General features: G+C 47.6%; 2 protein-coding genes across 6 annotated transcripts in view; both read left to right on the forward strand.

The window, feature by feature from the left end:
• The window catches only part of COPA (COPI coat complex subunit alpha), a 43,084-nt gene extending 40,462 nt beyond the window's left edge, over positions 1–2,622 (forward strand). For 2 of the 5 annotated variants that reach the window (XM_072759690.1, XM_072759688.1), the window contains exons 32-34: positions 184–378; positions 652–732; positions 1,989–2,622. In XM_072759690.1, the coding sequence (XP_072615791.1) occupies positions 184–378; positions 652–711 (255 nt within the window). In that variant the 3' untranslated portion in view covers positions 712–732; positions 1,989–2,622. Of the gene's footprint in view, positions 1–183; positions 379–651; positions 1,856–1,988 lie in introns of those variants that run through there. The other 3 variants (XM_072759692.1, XM_072759689.1, XM_072759687.1) reach the window with 2 other exon arrangements.
• A 2,311-nt stretch (positions 2,623–4,933) lies between these two features.
• PEX19 (peroxisomal biogenesis factor 19) lies at positions 4,934–11,186 on the forward strand. Its single transcript, XM_072759693.1, has 8 exons — positions 4,934–5,065; positions 6,349–6,458; positions 6,880–7,045; positions 7,720–7,805; positions 8,500–8,661; positions 9,461–9,637; positions 9,870–9,914; positions 10,080–11,186. Exons 1-8 carry the CDS (start codon positions 4,996–4,998, stop codon positions 10,161–10,163), a joined length of 900 nt encoding a protein of 299 aa, XP_072615794.1. The 5' UTR covers positions 4,934–4,995; the 3' UTR covers positions 10,164–11,186.
• Positions 11,187–19,044: the final 7,858 nt, after the last annotated feature.

The raw sequence follows: 19,044 nt of genomic DNA on the forward strand, positions 1-19,044 counted from the left end.
ACATGGCAGGAATGGTGATTGTGACCCCTCACATATGTCCTGTACAAAAGACATATTCTGTATTCACTCGGTGCAGTTGGATCTTGAATCAAAGAAACTACTAAAGCATGGTGCTGAGATCATTTGAGTTGCAGTGTGCAACTTGCAGTCGTCTTAAATAAAATCTTTTTTCCCTTCCTTCAGACCCGCAAAATTCTGTCTGCCTGTGAGAAGAACCCCACGGATGCCTACCAGCTCAATTATGACATGCACAACCCTTTTGACATCTGTGCTGCATCCTACCGGCCCATCTACCGTGGAAAGCCAGTAGAGAAATGTCCGCTCAGCGGGGCCTGCTATTCCCCTGAGTTCAAGGGTCAAATCTGCAAGGTCACTACAGTAAGTACCATCCTCCAAAAGTGCATCCCCGATATTGAGAGAAGAGGAAGGAGAAAGAGGCATGTTGGTCCTTTTTTTCTCCTGGATTTGCCTCGAGCTCCTTGGGGCAGCAGTATTGAAGAAAGCTTGAGCTACTCCCACTGCTGTTTACTGATGAGTCACAGACATTAACAGCGTACTTTCCTGTGCTCCCTGAGGACCGGAGGGAGTAAGCTTTCTGGGTTTCTCGCCCTCACAGATCCCTAACTTTTCCCTCCGTCTCCTTTTCCGCAGGTGACAGAGATTGGCAGAGACGTCATTGGTTTAAGGATCAGCCCTCTGCAGTTCCGTTGAGGCCCCCTTTGGTGTGTGCAGGTCAATCACCATATTTTCCTCCGGAGAAGCAGCATCTCTGTCCTTCTAGCGCCTTCTTCCTCAACTACCCTTCAAATTATTGACATTTAGATCACCTGCTCTAAGACCTAGTATCCCTTTCTCATCTTCTATGACTAATCAAAATGTCTACACTATTTGTCATTGTCTCAAGGTGACTACAGTTATGATCACAGTTGGTCTTGCCTTCCCGGCTTAGATCTTTCAAGGAATAAATGAAGACTCAGTGATGCGCATTTGCTTACTAAATTCCTTCAGCATTTATTCTTTCCCTCCCCATCACCTTTGTATCTTCTTTTGGAAAGAAGCAGGGTGTCATAAATAAATAAGATCCCATCTTTTGCTCAGCCACAGCAAACTATTGCCATCCCCGTTTATCTTGGACCTTCCAGGCAGGTACCGTCTGTGTGCCCAGAAACTTTAAAATGTGAGAAGAAACTTGTTTTCCAAAAATGCACATCACCTTTTATTGATTTGTTCTCTATACCCATTGTTCTTGTGTTTTGTTTCTCACCCTTAATAAATTTCTTATGAGAATTTTGTGACCCCATTTGTTTCTCAGACACCCTCATGTTCCTATTCCATGCAGCTACCTTCCCAAAGCAGATAGCTTTTTTTAATTAAAAAAGTAATAAATGCCCATTTTTAAAGCATATATTATTCACATATTAAACTGAGAGTGTAGAAAACAAGTAGCTCCCCTGTTCCATTACTGAGGGCAGCCTTCCGCCTTTTGCTAGTTACAGCCAGTACCTACTGAGCTGTTCTAGATGTTTTACAGGTTATTCACATGTGTATATTAATTAGTAATACAATACGTTGTATTATCTTACAGTGGTTACACTGGCAATACAGTAGTTTGCTTGTGGCTTTAAGACTACAGTTGGGGGATCCCTGGGTGGCTCAGGAGTTTGGCGCCTGCCTTTGGCCCAGGGCGCGATCCTGGAGTCCCGGGATCGAGTCCCACGTCGGGCTCCCGGCATGGAGCCTGCTTCTCCCTCCTCCTGTGTCTCTGCCTCTTTCTCTCTCTCTCTGTGTCTATCATAAATATAAATAAATAAAAAAATAAATAAAATAAAAAAGACTACAGTTGGATAGAGTGATATATTGTGCCTGTGATTACAGTTTGTACCTTTTTTCATTTTAAACTCATGTTTTCAATAAAATACATTCATCTAATTCAAAACTCAGTAAAGGTAATAAGTATTGTGACATCCTTCTCCCACTCTTTTCCTCAGCTACCCAGTTCCTGTCGCCTTCCCCCAGGAGCTGCTCTTTGGGCGTCCTTGTACGTACCAGCAGTTTATCTATACACAAGCAGATAGAAATATGTTCTTCACTGCTCCCCTGCTCTACATAATGCAGTATGATACTAAATCATTTTGCACCTTGTTAGTTTTATCATGTACCATATTTAAGATATTTGTATCGTATATTAGCTTCGCTTGCTTTTCTTCTCTGCCTAGTGTACCCTTGTATGATTTACTATAGTTTATGTAAATTGCCTGCTTTGTTGATGGGTATTTGGATTGTTTTCCATCTTTGGCTATTATAAACTGCTGCAGTGAGTAACTTTAACATACATTGTACAGTTTAGGGAAGTGTGTCTGTAGGACAATCTCGAAATGGAATCCTGCGTCAAAGAGCACAGGCCTTGGTGTTTTTTAGCTTTAAAAGTTGCTTGCTTAAACTTAGTATCCCCAAAGTTTGCCTTCTCAAGAACTTGCATACTGCTTTGATGACATTCTCAAGCTGTCAACATTCTTTCTGTAAACAGGCAAGTTGGTGATAAATTTTGGCAAAAAAAAAGAAAACCCACAAAACACTTTTTATAAGTTTAAAAGTTATATTACAAAACTTCATTTATTTAAAGATTTTATTTATTTATTCATGAGAGACACACAGAGAGAGAGAGAGAGAGAGAGGCAGAGACACAGGCAGAGGGAGAGGCAGGCTCCATGCAGGGAGCCCGATGTGGGACTTGATCCCAGGTCTCCAGGATCACGCCCTGGGCCAAAGGCAGGTGTTAAACCACTGAGCCACCCAGGGATCCCCTCAAAACTAACTTTGATACAAACATAAACTTTATTCTGAACTGAGGGATATAACAAAAGGAGGACAATCTATGCTTCCTGAAGCTCAAGTTGTTGGGGAAACAAAATGGTTAAATGTAAAATAACTGTGAATATCAGGCAAGAATTTGCAGTTAGGCAATAAACAATGAAGAGCCATTAAGTCCTTAAGTGAGAGGATGGTATAAAGAAAATGCTGTAGGGGTGTCTGGGTGGGTCAGTTGGTTAAGGGTCCAACTCTTGATCTCAGCTCAGGTCTTGATCTCAGGGTTGTGAGTTCAAGCCCTGTGTTGGGCTGCATGCTGGGCATGGAATCTACTTTAAAAAAAAATGCTGTAAAATACTATTTTGCAACAGTATTCAGTATACATTAGAAAGGCAGGAGATGAATAAATGTGCAGATGAGGTTTTAGGAGTATCCCTAGTGAGAGAAAAGCAGAGCAAGTTTAAGAAATGAGGCAAAGGAAGAATCATGCTTGTTTTCAACTTCATGTTCTCATTTATTTCTGGTATTTTGCTTATTAACATGCTAATGTTACCACATTAATGTGAAACCAATAGAAATACCTGTAACATGACTGATGTAACTATAGTCACATTCGAAAGACACATGTAAGTGGTTTGGAGTTGAAGGAGAGAAGCCTGGGATAGATTCTGCAGGTGTTGGGGAGAAAGGGGTTAATCAGAAGGATCCCTTATGGAAATTTAGAATTGAAAAGAACTTCAACGTTACATAGTTGCCATCTGAGGCCTTGAGTGGTGAAGGGTTTTCAACAAAAGCAGTTGGTTACAGAATTGGGACTGGGACTTAGCCCTGCTAACTTTGGGTTCAGGATGTTTTGTCCTCAGTCACAGCCCTTGGGGTGGAACAATACAGCACGTGTTGCACAGGTGTGATTTAGGAGTCTGGGGGATCCCTGGGGGGCTCAGCGGTTCAGCACCGCCTTAGGCCCAGGGCCTGATCCTGGAGACCCGGAAGAGTCCCAGATCCCACAGATCCCACGTCAGGCTCCCTGCAGGGAGCCTGCTTCTCCCTCTGCCGGTGTCTCTGCCTCTCTCTCTCTCATGAATTCATCAATTAAAAAAAAAAGTGCGCCCTGTCTGGGAAGCAGAGAGTACCTAAGCTGGTGCTCGACACACATTCTAGCGTGTTTTCGGGAAGCCAAGGACGAAAGCCGCCAAGGGACTTCATTTAGATGTGATTTCCCCATTTTACGCCCCGCAGCACTCGAGGGTTCTCCGAAGCCGTGAACCTGGCACCGCACCTCCGTGTGCCGGTCGGGGCCGCCTCCAGCCTCATCCCCGGGCAGCGGTCCCCCCCTCCACGTCCGCGGAGCCCAGCACGGGGTCCCAAAGGCAGTGGACGCCCCCAAAGTGCTAACGCTGGCCTCCGTCTGAGGCAGGGGCGCCCTATGTCGGCAGGGAAGGCAGGTGTCCGCCTGCGTCCACGCGAGCGCCCCAGCATCCCTGGGTTGGGCGCTGGGTTCTGAGCAAAGGAGATGGTTCGGGGGAGGCCGGGGCGCCGCTGCGGGGTCTGCGGGGTCCCCGGCTCGGTCCAGGCGCGCACGCTGGCTTTTCCTGCCGGGCCTGCCTCCGCCGGTGCCGGCTTTCCAGTTGCCGGGCCTGGGTCGTCCGGTCCCGCCCCGCCGCTGGGGAACGGGGGGCGGGGGGGAGGGGGCGCCCCGCCGGGGTCCGGGCAGGTGCAGGGCGGGGTGCAGGGCGCCAGGGCCCCGCAGTGAGCGAGTCCCGGCCCGCGTGGTGGTTGAATTCGGGGCGGGGCGGGGCGGCGGCGGGGAGCCGGGAAGGCCGCGGGGGAAAGCGGCCCGAACGCCGGGTGCCCTGGGCAAGACGAGGAAACGGCTGCTTCCCGGAGAGTGCCAGAGGCGGCGGTAAAGGGAGCCGGGCTGCTAAGTGACCCGGCGGAAGCGACACGCTCCCATGCCGTTAGTTCAACGGTTCCCGGCCAGAAAGAAGAAGGAAAAAAAAAAACAAAACCCACACCAAAAACAAAAACACAAGCCCACGAAGCTTCCTGTCCCTTTAAAGATGGCGGCTCCGCACCGGCCCGCTCTGCTATTGGCTGCCCGAGGGGGCGGGCCGGGCCGGGGGCGGGGCGAGGGGCGGGGCGGGCGCCGCGGAGCCCCGCCCCCTACGGCAAGCCGGACAGAGCAAGATGGCCGCCGCCGAGGAGGACTGTGCTGCCGGTGCCGACGCGGACCGGGAACTGGAAGAGCTCCTGGAAAGTAAGAGCTCGTGGGACAAGAGGCCCGACGCGGGCGGTTGTGAGGGCTCGCTCGAGGGCAAAGCGAGCCCCGAGGTCCTGGGGGCGGGGGCGGCTCCCGCAGGGTTGGCGGGGGCGGCGGGTCTCCTTGCGACCCTGGAGCAAGCCCCTGGGCCGCGCGGGCCGCGGTCTCCGTCCTCCGCGGCGGGTCAGACCGGAGGTGCCCGGGCCGCAGGGGAAGCGGCAGCGCGCGGGAGGGCCCGACCCCAGCCCGCCTTGGCCTCGCCGCTCAGGTGCCGGGGCCGAACTTCCCGCCGGCAGCGGCTTTCGGCGCCTGGGGTCGGCGGCCGCCGCTCACCTGCCCTTCGCCATGTCAGAGCCCCCCCCCCCCCGCGCCCCCACTCAGGCCGCGTGTTCTTTCCTGCCCGCCCCGGCCCTCCCGTCTTCGGGTGGTTGCTTGCCCACAAGGGCCCGTGTCGTGCCCCCCACCCCCCCTCCTCCCCTCCTCCCCCAGCCTGGCAGGCGGGATGGCGGTGAGGACTCAGGTGTTCAGGGCAGAGGTGAACACGTTCTGTCTCCTGCCCAGTCACAGAGACGTGGGCAGACAGAAGTACGGTCAGACACGGTGAGGAGCGCCAGGTGGCCCTGTGCATTGGCACACGGTTATCTGCAGGGGCGAGCCCGCTGCGGGGAACTCCGGGAGCTCCGCCCCCCTCCCCGGCCGGACTGAGGCAGGGCTGAGTCGGAGGGTAAGAGGAGAGACCTTAGTGCCCTCCGGGGAGTCCGGTGTGCTAGCCCTCAAGTCTGTGCCACACCAGGACCCAGGGGACACCGGGTGGAACATCATGTGACTGCCGCTTCCTTGCCAAAAATCATTCTCTGGAGGCCTCCAGAGTGAGTCCAGGGGTTGAGGGACATGTGTGCGCTCTGCCCTTAGACGTTTATGTGGGATTTCTGGGAAATCGTTACAGTGCGGCAAGAAGGCCTCTGTGTAGTGGGAGATGCGTTTGCACAACTCTTAACTCCCTCCTCCCGGCTCTGGGTGAGATGCCTCCTCTTCCACCCTAAGGGATTCCTTTTATCGTTGATCACCATAAATTGGGTGGGTAGATGAGGAGGGAGGTGGGGAAGCTGATTGAAGGGTGGGCCAGGAGAGGGAGACTCAAGAAAAATTTTTTTTTTAGGAAGCTTGGCACATTGATTGTTCTCCTAATGCTTTGCCCAGAACTAACCCCCCCCCCCCCACCGCAGCCTTGCATCCTCATCCACCCCCCAACACACACACTATGTCTCTTGTCTCTGAAGGTGCTCTTGATGATTTCGATAAGGCCAAACCCTCCCCAGCACCCCCTCCTACCACCACGGCCCCTGATGCTTCGGGGGCCCAGAAGAGATCGCCAGGAGACACTGCCAAAGTATAAATTCCACCCTCTTAAGGGACGGGAGGGGATGGGCGTGCATCTCTGAGCAGACGTGGGGCAGGCCCCTGTGGGTTGGAGTGGATGGGGGGAGGAGGCCTCGGCCTTAGAGAGCTGAGCGCTCTTGCAGGCCTCAGTCCTGGTAAACAGGGACTTTCTGTGATGGAGAGGTGGGTTCTCAAGGCAGTTCTTTGAAAAAAAAAAAGAGTAGGTTTACATAATTGTTTTGGGAATGCCACCCTATACCCTTTCCTCAGTGGCCAGATGCCTTTTGTACTGTTCTCCTTAAGAGAGGTAGTTAGAATGTCCAGTGGAGGCCGGCGGGAGGGAAGCACTGCATTTCCCAGAGCCACTGCCTGTGGCTTGTGTCAGAGGGGTGCCAAATAAGAGATGCATTTTGGCCACCCTTTCCCTACAGGATGCCCTCTTCGCCTCCCAAGAGAAGTTTTTCCAGGAACTGTTCGACAGCGAGCTGGCTTCCCAAGCCACTGCAGAGTTCGAGAAGGCAATGAAGGAGTTGGCTGAGGAAGAGCCCCACCTGGTGGAGCAGTTCCAGAAGCTCTCAGAGGCTGCAGGGAGAGTGGGTGAGAAGGCAGCCCAGAGGGCTGGAACTCTGTGAACCAAGTCCTGACATCTGTGTTGCCTGAGAACACTAGGTCTCTTAGTAAAGCTGATAGCACTCATCATATCACTGCCGTGGGAGGGGCCGGGAGGTGGGAAGAGGTATGGGAACATGGTATGATGAAAGGGAGGAGGCTGAAAAGACATTGAAAAGATGACTGAAGACTGACCATTTTAAAGGTCGTAGTGTTGTGTGTGTCATCGTGGAGAATAAACTGACATGCACAGTTCGTGTAGCTTCATGAAAATGACTAGGAACCACAGAGGATTCAAGAGATTGGTGTGCTAGTGATCCACTAGTAAATGTTCTATATCTATATCTACTATATAGAAGATATTTATATCTTCTATTATCTATATATCTATAGATATATCTGTATCTACTTGATAACCAAGTCAGTCTGGGTTAGCAGACAGTTAAAATCTAAAATGGCTTTTTATTTTAAGATTATTTATTTATTCATGAGAGAGAGAGAGAGAGACAGAGACACAGGCAGAGGGAGAAGCAGGCTCCCTGCAGAGAGCCCGATGTGGGACTCGATCCCAGGACCCCCGGGTCACACCCTGAACCAAAGGCAGATGCTCAACTGCTGAGCCACCAGGTGTCCCCTAAAATGGCTTTCTTGATCTTTCTTAGGCAGTGATGCGACATCCCAACAAGAATTTACGTCTTGCCTGAAGGAGACACTAAGTGGACTTGCCAAAAATGCTACTGATCTTCAGGTGAGGGAAAGGGGTGAGGTCCACGAGGGACCCCTCAGGCATATCAGCAGCAGAGTCTCAAAAGACAGACTTTGTTGGGTAGCATCTAAAGTCTGTTCCTGCCACACTGTTTTGTTGCAAGTGTAAATCGTTTTCTCCCACCTGAAAGGGTGGTAAGCATCTCAAGAAGGCAATATACAGATCTTCCTCAACTTATGATGGGGTTACGTCCTGATAAATCCATCATAAGCTGGAAATAACATAAGTTGAAAATGCATTTAATACACCTACCCTACTGAACGTGACAGCTTAGCCTCGCCTACCTTAAACACTACAGAACACTTACACAAGCCTAGAGTTGGGCAGAATCATCCACCACAAAGCCTATTTTCTAATAAAGTATTGAATATCTCATGTAATTTATTGAATGCTGTGCTGAATGTGAAAAACAGAACGGTTGTAAGCAGATAGAATGGCTGTTAGTGCATCGGTTGTTGACCCCGGTGATCACATGGTGGCCTGGGAGTCACAGCTGCTGCCCAGCATCACAGGAGAGTATCATCTGCGTTTCACTGGCCTGGGAAAAGATCCAAACTCAAAATGTGAAGTACAATTTCTACTAAATGTGCATTCCTTTCACACCATCATGAAGTTAAAAAATGGTCCTAATTTAGGGACCATCTGTATTTGCTCACCTCTCTCCTGGTCTTTCTAGAACTCAGGCATGTCAGAGGAGGAACTGACCAAGGCCATGGAAGGGCTGGGCATGGACGAAGGGGATGGGGAAGGGAACATTCTCCCCATTATGCAGAGTATCATGCAGAACCTACTGTCCAAGGATGTGCTGTACCCGTCACTGAAGGAGATTACAGAAAAGGTTTGTGGACTTAGATTTCTGCTTTCCCTCTTTGTTTTCCATTGCATCAACCCCTGTGGGCTACTTTGTCTGCTAGAGCATACAGAGCTAGAGTAACTCCAGTGTGTGATCCATTCACTCTTTTGTTTATTTGGAGCAAGAGAGCTGGGAGGAGCTGTGTCTCTGGGAATAAAGGTACCACACCGAAGATGTTTAAGGTAGAAAGGGAAGTCCTTCAGCTCTCGTTCCTGTAATCTGGTTCGAGACTGTTGCTGACCAACCCTTTCTTACATAGTTGTAATAACTTCATTTGTTTCTCCAACAAGGTTTTACTGAGGATTTACTGATTTATGCCACAAACAGTTTAAGAGTAGTGTGAAGGATGGCCCCTGCTGTCAAAGAGCTTATGGTTTCACTGAAGAAACAAAATACAGGAATAGTAGCTCTTCAGTGCCACGTGTGGTCAAGTGTGATGTGAACCGTGTGGACCAGGAGACAATAGACCAGGGTTTGGGTGGACCAAATCCAACTCTCAAGCTAAGAATGGTTCTTACACAGTTAAAGGTTGTAAAGTCAGAACAGAAAAAAGAAAGGATATGTGACAGATCATATATGACCTGTAAGGGCTCAAATGTTAGTGGTAGCACAGCCAGGTGATGTGGTTGGAGTCAGTGCTGCTTCTCACACTGTACTCGCTTCTTTAGTATTTCCTTCCTCAATATCTTCTTTGTTTCTTCAAGTTCTATTGTCTTTTATATTTAATTGCCCTTCCCAGGCCATTGTTCATTAATTCTTCCCCACCCATTCTCTCTTTCCTTAGTATCCAGAATGGTTGCAGAGTCACCGGGAATCTCTTCCTCCAGAACAGTTTGAAAAATATCAGGAGCAACATAGCGTCATGGGCAAGATATGTGAACAGTTTGAGGCAGAGACCCCCACAGACAGTGAGGCCACTCAGAAGGCTCGTTTTGAGTTAGTGCTGGATCTTATGCAGCAGGTAAGGCCTCTCCTTGCCGTCTGCCTCCTGGTGCTGTGTGTTTGGGTGTTCAGTGGAGGAGGTATCAGGGAGGCATGCCGCACTGCCACACCTGGGTGGAGGAGGGTTCCCAAGCGAGGTCACATAGCCTGGTCCTCAGAAGAAAGGTGAGAGACCATGGCTCAAATTCTTAATTGGTGTGCTGTATTGTCTTCCAGGATTTTCTCTTTCTCAAATTCCTCTTATCTTCCAGCTACAGGATTTGGGCCATCCTCCAAAAGAGCTGGCTGGGGAGATGGTGAGTATATGTTCCCCTAGATTTGAATCTGAGTCCAAGTTTCTGGAATTCTGTAATTGTTAATGATTGCATGTGAGGTGATCACCATGGCTACAGGGGAGGTACCGTCAGAAGCTCTCATTTGATGTAAGGACAGTAATCTCAGTCCCCCCGTCTCTTCTCCAGCCTCCTGGCCTCAACTTTGACCTGGACGCCCTCAATCTGTCAGGCCCACCAGGTGCCAATGGCGAACAGTGTCTGATCATGTGAAACACACACGTGTTTTGTCCCTGATTCCCAGCCCTGGGGAACATCTGGAGTCAGCAGGACCACTGGGACCTGAGGCTGGAGTGTCATCTGCGAGAGCAGTCTGCCCTCTGCCCTCTGTCATCCCAGCTGAGATCGTGCCATACCAGCTGAGGCTTTTACTCTCTCTTTCTAGTAATAAGGCCTATTGTGCAGGCCATTTCTGTGAGCCCCATCCATATGGTTTCTGCTGCTAGCAAAGGCCCAGCTACTTACCAGATGAAGGAAGGCACCCCTTGTGGGGCATGCACTTTCTTCCCTCCCAAATAATGTTATATATGGCCACACAAATGTTCACTTTTGCATCCAGGGTCTTCGTGCCTTGTCTCTACTCCCTCTTGGACCTGGGGAGCAGAGACAGAGTCCTGGGACTCTGTATTTCTCTAGTTCTTTGGGGCAGGGCCTTTGGGAATGAATGGGGAGAAACTTCACCTGGCCTGGGGCTCTAGGTCTTTCACCATTCCCTCTTGCCTTCGGATAGACCGTTGTGAACTCTGTGAAGGAAACGGAGGTGGGGGCTTTTGCATCTCATCACAGTAGGACTGAAAGAGAAGCCCTGGGATTCTCCTCTCTCTGGGTGCTGAGCCTTCAGCTCCTTGTTCCAGCCCGAGAACTCAAGGTGCTACCTTGGTTCTTTGTACAATGCTGTGTGATCTGGGTGAAACCAGCCCTTGACCTTCCTGCGCCCCTGCCTCCTCATCTTCTCTCTTTTTAAATACCTGTTTATTCCAACTCTTCTCTGAACCCAAGCTGTGACAAAGAAGGGCCATCCACCACTCTCATTGGCCCCTCTCCCTGGAAAACATATAATTACAGTGTCAGGTCTAGGAAACGAATGACTGTTCTTCCCCAGATCCAGATATGTTCTGGCTTATTTGAGACCTCTGATTTCTTTGAATCCTGTCCCTTGATTAAGCAGGTGACTTGGGAACGGGAGTGGGGTGCAGCCTGGGTCCTTTTTCTTGACTAATAAATATTCTGATTGAAGAGTGTGGCCTGTTTTTCATTCAGGTCTTTCTCTGATCTTCCTCACCTTCTGTAAGCTGCCATGTGAGGAATGTTTGCCCGCTAGTTCTGGCTTCTACCACCACCCCCCCTTCCTCAGCTCAGTCTGCACCTCAGTTGGCAATGGAGACTGAGTCGCCATCTTGCGCCATCTCATTCCCTCTGGGTGTTTCAATCTGGGAAGCCCTTCAATTGGTATCATACCCTAACGTTTGGTATTCTTATTGTTAGTAATATATCGTTAACATGGTATTTTTTTTAATTACTTTTTTTTATTTTTTTGAGTTGACCTTGCCCTTTTCTTGGGGAGCCAGTCCGTGGACCTTGGCTGCCATGTGTCAGTGGATACTCTGGTCAGACCAGCTGGCATCCCGTTTCTGCACTTGGAAAATAATGCACAGAGCAAGTGTACATTCAGCCCGAGACACTTTGTGCTCCTGATATGCCACTTACCTCAGATTAAGCTTTTCACCCCTTAAAATGATCCTGCATGTCCCAGGGTATTGGCAAGGAAGGAAATACTGTGAGGGCCTCAAGCTGTTTGGGAAAGTCCTGCTACTGTACCTTTTTTTTTTTTTTTTAAGATTTTTTTTTTTTATTTATTCATAAGAGACAGAGAGAGAGAGAGAGAGAGGGAGGCGCAGAGACATAGGGAGAAGCAGGCTCCACACAGGAAGCCCGACGCGGGACTCGATCCTGGGTCTCCAGGATCACACCCTAGGCTAAAGGCGGCGCTAAACTGCTGAGCCACCCGGGCTGCTCCCGCTACTGTACCATATCAGAGTAGGGAAGAGTCCTGGTCCCAGGCTGAGACTCCTCTACTCTGGAGGAGGTGGGAGCAGTGTAGGTGGACTTGCGATGGTGGGCACAGGGCCTCAATGGCCAAAATTCTCTCCTAGCTCTAGCCAAAAGGTGGACGAGGATAGAAAGGAAAGGGGAAGAACGAACCCTGTCCCTTGAACCAAGTGCCTGCCATACTGGCAGTTTTCTTTTACAAATTGTCATCTCCTGCTGGCCTAGTCAGGGCTTACTCCAGGAATCTAACAGATGCCCTAGTCCAGTTTACTTTAGTTACCAAGCCATTTGTTTTCATTTCATTGAACATAAGCAAATTGACCTCCACTTACGCTCTGTTCCAAAAGTTATTATTTGAGTGATTCTGGGACTCATGAAAGGACAGAGCAGTCCTTCTCAAACTGTCTGTGGTAAAGGACCAGGCTTTTTGCTTTATAGATATCCAGTCCTTTGTACCCTAAGATGTGTTCCTGTTGCCTGTGACAAGTGTGCAGTTCACACGGTACACAGCCCACTACACAGGCTTGGCCACACCTGAATTGACCGCACCCCTTTCAGGAGAAGTCCAGTGATTAGGCATCTGGATATTACAGCAGGGTCACAATGCTCAAAGGTTTCTAAACACTCAGTTTCTAACTCATCATGTCATAGACTGTTAAAAAAAGTGTTCATGGACCAGTACAAGTCTTGAACCATCTTGAGTAGCACTGTTCTGCCCCCCCCCCCGGTTTCCATAGCTCCATCAGCCGCACTGATACCTTTCTGTACCTGTTCTCTCTCACTTGAGGATTGCTTCTAGTGAACTTTTTTCTTTGGCAAGGTATTTCACTGTAAAGATATTTATAGTATTTTTCTAGCCTTTTCTCTTGCTTAAAAATAGCCATCACAGAGTTTAGGTTTAAGCTGTATATGGAGTTTTTATGCCACTCTCAAACTTTAAAGGAGGTGCCCTTTTGTTCCGAAATTCTGTATGTTAGATAATAAATTTGTAGTTGTTTGGATGGTTTAATGAATTAAGAATTGAATTCATATAGAATTTGTGATAATGATATTTTAGCAAGGGCCCCAAGAAGTGCTTATAAATAAGCTGTTGAGATGGCTTTGGGGAGCTCGGAAACAATGATAGCTTACAGTAAATGAAGCTTAGATGATAGACCATATAAGAAATGATCAAAAGGTTTAGAGGAAGTGGGCATGCAAGAATGAATGTATTTTACACTGGAAAACCTGCCACTGACCATGTTCCACAGGACGGCCTAGGGACAATTTTTTTTTTTTTTAAGGAAAGGCACTAATGAATGGGTCACCAGCATCTTTGAGAAGTTTAGAAGTGGCTCTATGGGTGGAGGCTGATGGAAGGGGATGTTTAAAAACTGGTTTCCTTTAGAACAGTGAGGATGATAGGATCCTGGCATAGCAGAGGCCGAGTGGCAACACTTAACTCTCAGATGCAGGGTGGGTGGATTCCCAAAAGGGCGGTGGGTTCAAAGTGGAGATGGCTAATGGAACGTGGGTGGTTGTAGGGACCAGATAAATGGACAGCCAAGGAATGTATTAATTTATAGTTAATTAAGAGAGATGAAGAATGATTGAACAGAAGGAGGTCAGTAACTTCAAAAAATCAAAATTCCTTGCCTGTTTCCTACGCCTAAGATAGTTCTCAGACTCAACCTATCGTCTGAAAGAACCATATACTTAATTAACCATTGGGGAATACTACTAAATTTTTTAAGTTGGAAAACTGGGATTTAACTCTGATACCCAGGGACCTAAATTAGCACCGCCACAGCTCTTCCCTCCTTACACCCTATCCCTATTGCAACAGGGAAATATTGGATCAGAATGGAGTGCTTGCCCAAGTCAGTCTCACAGTGGGTCCAAAAAACCACTTTATGATCTTTTCAGTTTCCAAATGTATAATCAGAATGGATATATTTGGCAGTTGGTAGAAAGTCCCAATAGAAGTCCCTGAAACTGTACCCTCACTCTGCCAAGATAGAAAATAAAAAATAATATTGCATTCTGGGGAAAATGGCAGTGATTAGTTCAATGCTTAAAAAGGTAGAAGGATGCAGGGATGTGTGTTTCCATCTTTGCCTCCTTTAGTTTCACCTGTCTGGCTCTTGTAACTACTGGATTGCCGTGGACTACAGCAAACTACAGTAGGTAGTTGTTCCAATTGCAATATTGTGTTGGGTGTGTTTTCTCTACTAGAGAAAGTACTACAGCTTTTGTCACAGGTATACGGTTGTTAGTTAATGTGTACTGTCTGACCCTTTACAGAAAGTTTGCTGACTCTGTGTTCTAGTGAATATGTTTTTCATTAAAGAGTATCAGAAGCAGTTTGCATTCGCAAGTGGTGGGCACCAGTGTATACTCACAATCCTGACTAGAGCTCTGTCCATTCTCCCCCTTTGACACAGTGTAGTCCGAAGGGAGCTGGACATTCTACAGAATATCACATTTGTATGCTTTATTAAGCTTACGCCACTCAGGAATTAAGGATATGCTAATCGGACCTGATGAACAAGCAGTGTCAAGTGTTCTGGATTCCTTGATGTGACACATAGACTCCAGAGGGTAGAAGATAAATCCTGTAAAACTACAGGGTCCTGCACATTGGTTAAGTTTTTAGGAGTCTAGTGATCTGGAGTATTCTGGGACATTCTCTGTAAAGATTAAGTTATTGCATGTTATGTGCTTTACTGCAAGAAAGAAGCACAATGTCTTGGTGTAGGCCTCTTCTTTTCGGAGGCACCATATTCTGTACTTGGGAATGTGGACTACAAGATCAGCCTTTGTAGCAGATCCAGGCTAAGATACAGGCAGCCCTGCTGCATGGGCCCAATAGCTTGGAAAGTTCTATGGTACTGAGGTATCTGTGATAGGGAAAGAAGGTGTGTGGATTCTATGGCAATCCACAGTAGGAGAGTTCCAGCATAGATCTCTAGGGTTCTGGAATAAGGTTATGCTGTCTGAAGTAAAGAAAGTTTCATCATTTGAAAAGCATCTCCTGGCATGTGATTAGGCCCTGATAGAAACTCAGTCAGTACCTAACCACAAAATGTCAAGTGACTGTGATCAGTTGGCCATATAACCAGTTGGTTATTGTGAGACCTGTCAAGTCATAAGATTGGGTACAATAGCAATCCATCTTACAGTGGAAGTGGTACATTTGAGAAGAAGCCCAAACACACTTGGTGGGCACAAGTAAGTTTATCCTTGGTGAACAAGGGTCCCCAGACCTCCATATTACCTACGTCTGTTGCACTGATAGCTTTGTCCCAGCTCCTGCCTATGGCATTGTAAGAATTCCTACAACCATTTGACAGAGGAGGAAAAAAATCTAGGTCTGGTTTGTGGGTGAGTTGGTTTGATATGTAAGGGCAATCCAAATAAGGACTACTGCTTCTCAACAGCCCCATCTGGAGTGGTCTTGAAAGTCAGTGAGGAGAAATTCTCAACCAGTAGGTCTTTTTATGTTTTGTTTTTTTTTTAATTAAATTAACTTATTTTTGAGAGAGAGCCCGAGCAGGGGGAGGGGCAGAGGGAGAAGCAGGTTCCCTGCTGAGCAGAGAGCCCAACTTGGGGCTCAATCCCAGGACCCTGGGATCATGACCCGAGCTAAAGGCAGATGCTTAACGGAGTCACCCAGGTGCCCCAACCCACAGGTCTTTAGGAAATGTAGCTGATCATCCACTTTGTCTGGAAAGAGAGAAGTGGCCTAAGGGCAAGGGTATACATGAATCAGTTGGTGGGCTGGTTGGTCAAGGGCCCAGAAGGTACAAGATAAGAAAATGTGCAAGAAGGTCTGGTGAAGAGCCTCTTGGTGAGGCTGTGAGAGTGGGACTTGTCACAGTATTCACCAGAAAAGTGTTAACTAATAACCAGAGGGACAGGATAATTTAGTCAGGAGCCTCACCTAGCCCAGTTCTTGGTTCTTGCACAGTGTGCTCATGATTCAAATCACTTTGTTGGCAGAGATGGAGCTATTTATCCACCGATTAGCGTTGGACTCTTCTCTTACCCAAGGCTGACATAGCTATTTTTCAATATCTGTCATCTACAAAGAACAGTGCCCTTAGCTCAGTACCACTGCCCAAGGAGAACAAGCAGCCACCTGGTGGCAACAGTTCCATGCTGGCAAAGTCAACAACTTACTCTGCTTGCGTATTTTCCTTTGCTTATCCTGCTGAAAAGTGCCGTGGCTAGTACTACCATCCAAGGACTCAGAGACCTTTGATCTGCTGGTATGGGATCCTACATGACAATGCCTTGGAACAAGGGGCCCATTTAATGACAAAGCAGGTGCAGCAGTAGGGATAGGACAGTGGGGTCTGCTGTTCTACCAAATACTGTTCCATCTGGAGACTTCCTACCTGGTAGAGCATTGGGATGGCCTTTTGAAGGTGCATTGGTGGTGCCAGCAAGAGTGAGGTGCTGTCCTTTACAATATAAACCTACATGGCCTTAAATAAGGTGCTGTATCCTCAGCCCTCTGGTAGAGTCCAAGGGCTCTGTGGCCAAGGGGTGGAAATAGAAGTGGCCCCATTCAACATCCCTCCCAGGGATCTACTTGAGGAATTTGTACTTCCAACCCTGCAACTTTAAATTCAGTCTGGAGGTGCTGGTTTTGGCGGTGGGGTGGGGTGGCACGGGATATCCCTCTACCAGACAACATAAGAATCTCAATAAACTTAAAGATATGCTGCCTTCTGGTCCCTTTGAGCTCCTAATGCCAGCAGACGATCAAGCAAAGAAGTTAACCACACCACCTGGAATAATGAACTGTATGAGGAGGTAGGACGGCTGCTAACGTGGACACAGAGAGCAAAGTATGTGATGCACATATCCTTGGGATATCCCTTGGTCCTATACTCTAACTACAAATAAGTAAACAATTACAGCCTGATAAGGGCCTGATCTCTAGGGATGAGGGTCTGGGTTACTCTACTGGGTAAGTCATCTAGACTAACAGAAGCGCTCGCCAGCAGGGAGGTGAATCTAGAATGGATGCTAGAGAAGAGAGACAATATCATTTACAGCTTAGGGACCCCTCTTGCAAGTGTCCCCAGAAATTGTGATTAACCAGAATGCTGGAGAAACTGCCTGGATAAAATGAACTTGTGCTCTTTTACAAAGCACATGGATCTGAGCAGTGCTAGAAGTGGACTGTTGTAAACATTGTTGGTACCAGATTCTCTTGACCAGGAAGTGTTAAGTCTTGGCTGCTAATAGTTCGCAGTGGCATCCTTGTGAGAATTGCCCTCTGTGCCAATGGAGCCACTTCTGAAAATTCCTAGAAGGTTATTCCCTCCTGAGGACAGCCTCACAGCCAATGATACGACAGCAGGTTCTGCAAAGAAGGCAGCTGAGATTCTGATGGAGATTGTATTATCAGTGATGACATGTGGTCGTAATTGTGTTATCAGCAAATGATACTAGGTTGTCAGCAAATGATCCTTCCCTCTTTCCCCACGGTGGAGCAAATGTGCCATTTATGTGCCAAGAGTTCCCAGTGGAGGGTAAACAGGAACACATCTCTACCTACTTTTCCTCCCTGTCCTGTCTTGCTTCCCTCGCTGCATTACAGGTTTTACTTGAGAGCACTCCCTCAACAAACCATTTGCACAGAATCCCTTTTTTGAGTTCTGCTTTTAGGGAATCCAGCCTATGAACAGTGGTATCAATTAAGAGATAAGAATAGGAGCAGTTTGAGTTTGGCAGAGGTGGAGCAAAGGTGAGTTCACTTTGAGAATGTTAAAAGTACCAGTGGCTGGAAGAAAAGGGAACATCCTCAACCTGATAAAGTACAGCTATGAAAAACCTACAGCTGACACTATACTTAATGGTGAAAGCCTGGATACTTTCCCCCTAAGATAGGAACAACACAAGGATATCAGCTATCACTATTAGTCAACATTGTGCTGGAGGTTCTGGCCAGGAAAGTAAAGAAAGAGAAATGAAAGGCACTGAGATTGGAAAGGAAGAAATAAAACAGTATTTGCAGATGGTATGATCTTGCATAGGAAATTCTAAGGACATGCGATCAATGTACAAAAATCCACTGTATTTTATATGTTTGCAATGCACAAAAATGAAATTAAAACAGTCCTGTTCACAATAACATAAAAAGATGGGCACCTGCGTGGCTCAGTGGTTGAGCATCTGCCTTTGGCTCAGGTCATGGTCCTGGGATCAAGTCCCGCATCAGGCTTCCCACGGGGAGCCTGCTTCTCCCTCTATGTCTCTGCCTCTCTCTGTGTGTCTCCCATTAATAGATAAATAAAATCTTAAAATAACATAGGGGATCCCTGGGTGGCTCAGCGGTTTGGCGCCTGCCTTTGGCCCAGGGTGCGATCCTGGAGTCCCAGGATTGAGTCCTGTGTCGGGCTCCCTGCATGGAGCCTGCTTCTCCCTCTGCCTGTGTCTCTGCCTCTTTCTGTCTCTCTCTGTCTATCATGAATAAATAAATAAAATCTTTTTTAAAAATAACATAAAAAGACTTCTTGGGGGGAAAAGTACTTAGGAGTAAGTTTAACAAAAGGAAGTGCAAAACTATACTGTGAAAACTACAAGACCTTGTTTAAAGAAGGGAGATCTAGGGACACCTGGGTGGCTTAGCGGTTGAACATCTTCTTTGGCTCAGGGAGTGCTCCTGGAGTCCCAGGATCGAGTCCCACATGGTGTTCCTTGCAGGAAGCCTGCTTCCCCCTCTGCCTGTGTCTCTGCCTCCCTCTCTGTGTCTTAAATAAATAAATAAATAAATAAATAAATAAATAAATAAATAAATAAAATCTTTAAAAAAATAAAGAAGAGCGATCTAAATAAGTGGAAAAGCATCTTGTGTTGATGGAGCAGAACACTTAACATCTTTAAGATGGCAGGACTCCCAAGTGATCTCAAGACTCTGTGCTGTTCCCATCAGAATCCCAGCTGACTTCTTTATGGAAATTGACTAGGTAATTCTAGAATTCGCAAGAAATTGCAGTGGACTCAGAATAAGAAGAGTCCTGAAAAAGGAGGACCCATACTTCCTAATTTC

Source organism: Vulpes vulpes, chromosome 5, assembly GCF_048418805.1.
Source record: "Vulpes vulpes isolate BD-2025 chromosome 5, VulVul3, whole genome shotgun sequence".
Classification (NCBI taxonomy): Eukaryota; Metazoa; Chordata; class Mammalia; order Carnivora; family Canidae; genus Vulpes; species Vulpes vulpes.